The following is a 7,114-nucleotide window of genomic DNA, read 5'->3' as shown; positions in this document are numbered from 1 at the left end:
TCCTCTAGTTCTATAGCTTATTCTGCAGAGAATTAGCTTAAGGCTTGCACTACACTTTAGGCAGAGGTAAGGGATTCGCACAGTGTAGGCGCGCAGAAGCTGGGTCAAACTATCCACTAACTTATCTATTAACGTACTCTATCACCGAGCCGGTCATATCACCAAACTGGTCACTTAAAATCCCACCAAAAAACACAGAAACTATACCCCTGCATCTTAATAACTACTTAATAGAATCTTCTAAAAACTTTAGAATAGAGCTGCATCTATACTAATAAGACTGTTTAAAAGTCTTAGAGTGCTTGGTCGTATATTTGTTATGTTGTTTTGCAGCTACTCCTGTATTTGGGTATCTTCTGGCTATCTTCTTCTCTATAGTGGTTATTAGTCTAAGACTTTTAAATAGTTTTATTAGTATAGATGTAGCTCTATTCTGAAGTTTTTAGAAGATTCTATTAAGTAGTTATTGAGATGCAGGGGTATGGTTTCTGTGTTTTTTGGTGGGATTTTAAGTGACTGGTTCAGTGATATGACCGGCTTGGTGATAGAGTACGTTATCTTAAGTAGAGTTACTTCAAGTTAAAGTAGATAGCCTACGCAAGAAGCTATACTAAAACAGGAAGCATAAGAAGCAACCTAATAGGCAACTAGACCTGCAACAATACTAAGAGTATTATAGAGGTGCAATAATATAGTCTCCTTAGTCCTTCTAGGAGGCGCGCGCTTGCATAGCTGTTGCAGACTACAAAAGGCAAGAGGAGGAGCAAAAAAAGGCAGAGACAAAGGAGCAAGCTGCTGCTAATAAAATCTACAATAAGAAGATAGCAAGAGAAAAGCGTGAGCAGCAGGCAGAGAAGAAAAAAGCAAGAGACTAGGCTAAGGCAAAGGAGTAAGCAGCTATTAATGCTTGCAAAGAGCAGAGACGTAAGGATAAGGAAGCTCGCAACGCTAAAAAAGCTCTTAAATTATCTTAAAGAGGCAATTATACATCCTTAAAAGCTTCTGCAGTTAAACAGAAGCCTCTGCGTTGTGCTGTAGGTGCTTGTAGTTATCCTAAGCCTGCGACACCTCCTCTGCCATGCCCAACTATTATCACCTAGAGTGGCCGCACTGCCACAAAATACTAGTGACTTTGTATTAGGAACTTTGTCGCATAGGTCTATAGAATGCTCTATCAAAATATCTCACGATAATAACTATTGTAGGTGGCTCTACAGCCTCAGTTTTGTGATGGCCGTACAGGCTCGGAACGATCGTTGGTTGACTCCGATCGTTGGGTGCACGGACACGGTAGAGAGACTGCGGAACGCTGAGTCCTGGATTGGACAAGAGCTAGTCGGTACTCTTGCCGTGCACGTGGTTGGTTGAAACACAGGCTCTGGCGAAGGCGGGGAGGACCCGCGAATTGGTGCCGGCAGCGGAATTGTCGGGGCTTGCCATGGAAACCCCTCAGCGGGCCGGAACCGCAACGAACGACCGCGCAACAGCGCATTGTGTTCACTCATATATCTGTAGGCACTAGTAAGTCGTACATGGCTGCGTTTCCAGGCTTCCGTGAGGTTTGCGTATGTATCAGCAATGATTGAATACCTCCTGGCTCAGCTTTCACCCATTTCCATCGTTGCGCTTAGTGTCGTTGCGCTGATCGCTCGGCTATTGTATAACAGATACGGGACCGGGCTGAACCACGTACCGGGGCCATTACTTGCAACCCTCACAGACTTCTATCGTCTTACTGTGGTAAGGGGCTACCGACCGGAGCGTTGGCACATCAAGTTGCATGAGCAATATGGCGATTATGTGCGGATCGGACCTCGAACGATACTTTGCTCGAGCAACAAGGCGGCGAAGAAGATCTACGCGCTCAATGCTGGGTTTGTGAAGGTCCGTACACACCATCGGCCATGGTTTTTGGCTGACCGGGTATGCAGTCCGACTTCTATACTGTGCAGCAGACGTTGGCGAAGGGAGTTCCCCTGAAAACCTTGTTCACTTCGACTGACGAGGCGTTCCACTCGAAGCTGCGACGCTCTGTTAGCAACGCCTATGCAATGACATCCTTGGTCCAGTTCGAACCTTTGGTCGACTCCACAACGGCTGAGTTCCTGAAACAGCTGAAGCAGCGGTACGCCGACAAAGACGATGAGTCTGGGACTGTCGATCTGGGCGCATGGCTTCAGTACTACGCATTTGATGTCATCTGCGAGTTGACTTACTCCAAGCGAATGGGCTTCTTAGATCGGGGGCAAGATGTCGAAAACATCATATCGAGTCTCGAGTGGCTCTTGAGTTATGCTGCAGTGGTCAGTACAGGGTGAACCAGCAGGAATATCTGCTGACCGATGCTTTAGATTGGCCAGGTCCCGATCCTTGATCGACTGTTTCTGAAGAATCCCGTTCGTCGATGGCTGAGTGCTCGAGGCTTCATACCAAGTACACCAGTCGCTGTTTTCGCTAGCAGACGAATCGAGGAAAGTAAAGTGAAAGGATCTGAAAAGGAAGTAGTCGTCGGGACGCAGTCACGTCGCGACTTTCTCTCCAGATTCCGGGAAGCGCACCGGAAAGATCCAGAGTTCATGAGCGAAGAGCGTGTACTTGCGCTCACTGTAGCGAACATGTTTGCTGGCTCTGACACGACCGCCATCTCGTAGGTCAATTGCTACGATTGATGGAAAATCTCGCTGACTGCTCGTGAGGCTCCGAGCGATCTTCTATAACCTGATTCGAAACCCAGATAAGCTTGCTAAGCTGTGCGCAGAATTTGAAGAGCTTGAAGCAACCGGAACATTCGAGCGCGGGAACCCACTAGTGGCGTGGAGCGATGTGCGAGAGCTGCCGTATCTAGGCGCTGTCATCAATGAATCGCTGAGAACACACCCTGCTGCAGGTCTGCCCTTGGAAAGGCTAGTGCCTGCCGGAGGTGTTCAACTTAGCGATGTCTTCGTGCCAGGTGGTACCAACATCGGCTGCAGCGCATGGACTTTGCACCTCGACAAGGACCTCTGGGGTCAAGATGCGGACAAGTGGAGACCGGAGAGATGGCTCGAAGCCAGTGAGGCAAAGAAGGCCGAGATGAAGAACAGCATGTTCGCCTTTGGAGCCGGTTCGCGCACATGTATTGGAAAGAATGTCAGCTATCTGGAGATGTACAAGCTGGTTCCTGCGGTGTTGCGCAGCTTTGATGTGGGTAGGCTCTTGTGGTTTGTAAGGGATTGGCTGACAATGCAACAGATCAAATTAGCGTTCCCAGACAAGGAATGGACGCTTCATAACGCCTGGTTTGTCAAGCAAAGCGATTTCTACGTAAAGCTTCGTTCGAAAGGTCGATTATAAGTGGTGCGGGTGAGGAGGAGATTGGTATAGAGAGGGCACGCGACGCGTCAACTGCAAGGGACCCACTTCGTCCATTCCCCTGACCGTGCAGCGCTGGGAACAGGAGCCATGCGCTCAATTGCAGCCCAGTGTCCTTCAAACCACCTCCATATGTGTATTCGGTAGCACCTCTAAGATTGCAGCAGTAATTCAATTAAACTTGCGATTGCGTACATGACGTCACTAGATAAAATATGCTGAGCCCCGCCGGGCGTTCCTTCCTCACACTCTACGCACTGACTCCAAAATCCCTCTAAACATCGCTGAGTTTGTAAATTACACCCGAATACGGAGGGTGTGTCACGCCAAGCAAAGGTTACTGATGTGCTGGTATGGACAGCATTCTTGAAATACCACCAATACAAAGATTTCAAGTGGACAGCAAACGAGCATGACCACAGGTTGTCGGCAGAGCTATTTGAGAACTTGCCGCAATGGCTCGAAGACGGTACCATCAAACCAAATCAACCAAAGGTATTGAAGGGTTTGGAGAAGGTACCTGAGGGATTTCAAGAGTACAGAGACGGCAAGATCAGTAGGTACAAGATCGTATATGCGCTCTGACGGGGTGATTGCGAGCGGCCCCTAAAAATATGGGCATAGGAAGGCCCACATGAAAAGCGGCGGCAAACGGAGCAGATTAATCGGAACCCATATTCACCTCAAACCTCTCCAAGCCTCGTCTCATTCTTCAATATCACATCAAACCTTTCCAACTTGATTTTCATCCCAACCTCGAAGTATCCTCGTTGCCTCGTCCTCCCAGTCGCTGTCTCCATCATCTGACGCCGCGGTTCCATCAGTATCCTGGTGTCCAAGCCCCCCATGTACCTTCTCTCCTCCTGTTCCAGCGCTGGCCGAGTCTGTTCCCGTAATATGGTCTGTATTCGGTCTGTTGCCCAGATTACCACTATCGAGCCTATTACTCATCGTCAGGCCCGTCCCACCGGCACCGCCAGGAACCCGAGTTCCTGATGCGGGCAATGTGAACACACCAGTGATAGGTTCCCTCAGTTGACCATTTCCTCGGGTCGATTTATGCTCGAAATCGGTTGGGCCACCTATCTGCAACTGCTTCTTTCGCCCGATACGGAAGGCCGTCTTCACCTTCAACTTCCACCTGCCCCATGTGCTACCCTTGCCGCTTTTTGCGCTCTTGTTTGGTGTTGGTGGTGGCCTCCTGATGTATCGACGAGTACTGGATGGGTTGATGGTGACAGGAGCAGAACCGCCGTACTTCTGCGGTATCTGCGGGACAGATGGTGTATCGCGCTGAGGATGCATTGGCGGGAGAGCGGTGGCGCTCAGATCAGGTACCGAGTACATTGAAAACGCTTTGTGCGATGTTGCCGGGCGGGCTGATGACTCGCAGCCGAAGTCGAAGTCTGCATACGCCTGTCGCTCGCTCTGGAGAGATAATTTGGAGGCGCTGCGCAAGAAGGCATGGGATGGCATGAAAGGCAACATGTACCGTGAGTCTTTGGGCGCCATGGTTGGGCTATCTTGGTTGTGCTCGGGAGACAAGGACGGATCGCGCCGACGGCTCGGGTGAGAGAAATTTCCAGAGGGGGTTGGAGGTAGCTCACCAGGTCTGCGCGCGTGAGGATCGGACATAGGGACAAAAATTGGAGTGATTGCGCCCAATCTTTATGATGATCAAGTTGATGTGAACGTTAAAGACAATGAAAATTGTCAGAGGTATGGCGTGCTGGAAACAAGGTCGGGGAACAGGCTGCAGTAGATCTTCTGGTCACCATGAGTGTTTGCACGGGGCAAACGGTTCAAGGTGAAAGCACGCACAACAAGCATTGCGCAGCCTGAAGTGTGATCCCAACGTTGACTAGATGGACTAGCAGCAAACGCAACACAGAGTACCTCGAGGGCTTCAGTACTGACTTTTTTCCAGTGACATGATTGTGAGCAAGTTTGGGAAATGTGACTTTTCGAATGATGGTTTGCTGTCACTGTAAACGTTCTATGGCGTACATGGTATCTTATGCTTGTTTATCTTCATTCAAGTCATCTCACTTTCTCTGCCAGGTAGCCAGAACGCCTACTTCATGAAACCCTTGGGTCCACCCCACTGTCCCTTGACCATATAATTCTTGTATACCCAGGGGAAAAAGTCCTTCTTGAGATAGTAGAAGGCTCTGCGAGGGACGCCTTGGTCGAGGCCAAGAATACGGCCAAATGTCTCCTTGGGTACACCGCCGTACTTGAACTCAGCAAGCAGAACCTCCTTCTCACCAGTTGTAAGTGGGCAAGATGTGTAGCCGTCATAGTCGGCATTAAGCTCCTGCTGCTTGCTCTCGAGTGATTTAAGGATGTTCGAGACAAGAATGGGTGCTTGTGCGGTGATAGCGGCCGCTGTCTTAGAAGTAGGAAGAGATGAAGCATCACCAGCAGACCAGACGTTGGCGAATTTCTTGTGGCGGAGAGTGGCGTTGTCGACATCGACGTAGCCCACAGTGTCGGCTAGCGCAGACTCTTTAACGAATGCATGTGGGCCCATCTTGGGCACTGCGTGCAGCAGATCGAACTTCTTCTCAACCTTCTCGCCGGCGGCAGTTTTGAACGTAGCAGTCTGCCCGTCGATGGAAACAAGGTCGTGAGCAAAGAGCCCCTCGATACCGCGCTCGACACGCAGCTTCTCGAGGGCTGCAGCGTACTTGGGTACACCGAACATAGTCGGCAGGCCGGTAGCGAAGGAAATGTTGATAGCAGAGCTGGGGTCGTTCTTCTTGTAAAGTCCGGTGCTCGACCAGCGATCCCAAGCCAGCCACATAACTTTCTGTGGCGCACCGGCACACTTGATGACGCCAGCGGGCTGTGTGAATATTGCTGTTCCCTTCTTGAAGGCTTGGATGCTGCGGGCAGCCTTGTCACATGTCTCATAGGTGTAGACAGTCGAGACATGGGATGAAGAGTCGGCAAGTGCTTCGGGAAGACCTGTGATGCTGGATGTGTCGACCTTGATACCAGGAACGACGATGAGGTGCTCGTAGTTCAACTTATCGCCATTGCCGAGTGTGATGCTATTGTCATCCGGTGTGAAGCTGCCAACGTTACTGGCGTAGTACTTCAGCTTAGGATCGAGGATAGGTGCAAGAGGCTGCTTGAGGTCCTCCTTGTTCTTGACTCCGCCACCGACAAGTGTCCATCCTGGCTGGTAGTGGTGATACTCGGCTGGGTCGACAACTGCGATGTCTTTGGCCTGGAACTTCCCGTTACGCAGAAGCTGGTGCGAGATCGAAGAACCAGCTGCACCAGCGCCGACTACAACGATCTTGTGATTGTGCGATGCGGTGTTAACTGTAGCGAATGTACGGGCAGATGCCTTTTGCGCCATCTGGCACGTGACGCGGCTGCTGATCATATTGGTCTTCCAGAACGATTTCACAATGTCGATACTCCAGGATTTCAAGATAGCTCTCGTTCCTCTCCTCTCTCAGAGCTGCTCCACACCCGCGATCAGACCTTGAATGTGTTTGCTGAGAAATCGTTGCCCGAGGAGCTGTAGGATTTCCAGAGACCCGCAATCACACCATACGCGCTAACAGCTCTAGCGTTGTCACAATTGGCTCTCGATTCTTTGCCCTTTCTCTCCGCAAGCAAAAGATCATTCGTCGTGAGAATAAACCCCTGAAACTTCGGACCGTCGGCGTTGTTCGCATGATATTGTCGGCTCGTCGGCGGTGATGGAGATGCAAGAATAGAGTTAGGGTGCGTTCCGCAACACTGT

At 50.4% G+C, this 7,114-nt stretch overlaps 2 protein-coding genes across 2 annotated transcripts; one reads left to right on the top strand and one right to left on the bottom strand.

The window, feature by feature from the left end:
* The first annotated feature begins 1,486 nt into the window (after positions 1-1,486).
* Positions 1,487-3,551, top strand: M421DRAFT_420686 (cytochrome P450). Its single transcript, XM_033592568.1, has 5 exons — positions 1,487-1,884; positions 1,932-2,303; positions 2,352-2,647; positions 2,697-3,183; positions 3,232-3,551. The coding sequence occupies exons 1-5, from the start codon at positions 1,579-1,581 to the stop codon at positions 3,331-3,333; spliced, it is 1,563 nt and encodes a 520-aa protein (XP_033449040.1). The 5' UTR covers positions 1,487-1,578; the 3' UTR covers positions 3,334-3,551.
* A 1,749-nt stretch (positions 3,552-5,300) lies between these two features.
* On the bottom strand, positions 5,301-6,966 carry M421DRAFT_420684 (putative sulfide quinone reductase). The gene has a single exon (XM_033592567.1). It carries the CDS (start codon positions 6,746-6,748, stop codon positions 5,426-5,428), a length of 1,323 nt encoding a protein of 440 aa, XP_033449039.1. The 5' UTR covers positions 6,749-6,966; the 3' UTR covers positions 5,301-5,425.
* Between the last annotated feature and the right edge of the window lie 148 nt (positions 6,967-7,114).

This window comes from Didymella exigua, assembly GCF_010094145.1.
Source record: "Didymella exigua CBS 183.55 unplaced genomic scaffold M421scaffold_13, whole genome shotgun sequence".
Taxonomy (NCBI): Eukaryota; Fungi; Ascomycota; class Dothideomycetes; order Pleosporales; family Didymellaceae; genus Didymella; species Didymella exigua.
The sequence above is the reverse complement of the archived record's forward strand: the minus strand, read 5'-3'. Positions and strand labels throughout refer to the sequence as shown.

What these genes read in the sequence shown, in the direction of transcription:
- M421DRAFT_420686 (XM_033592568.1), top strand. Translation starts at nt 1,579, where the DNA reads ATGATTGAATACCTCCTGGCTCAGCTTTCACCCATTTCCATCGTTGCG. An exon ending in TCAATGCTGGGTTTGTGAAG is followed by an intron (nt 1,885 to 1,931) that starts GTCCGTACACAC and finishes CCGGGTATGCAG; the next exon opens with TCCGACTTCTATACTGTGCA. An exon ending in CGGTGTTGCGCAGCTTTGAT is followed by an intron (nt 3,184 to 3,231) that starts GTGGGTAGGCTC and finishes ACAATGCAACAG; the next exon opens with ATCAAATTAGCGTTCCCAGA.
- M421DRAFT_420684 (XM_033592567.1), bottom strand. Translation starts at nt 6,748, where the DNA reads ATGATCAGCAGCCGCGTCACGTGCCAGATGGCGCAAAAGGCATCTGCC.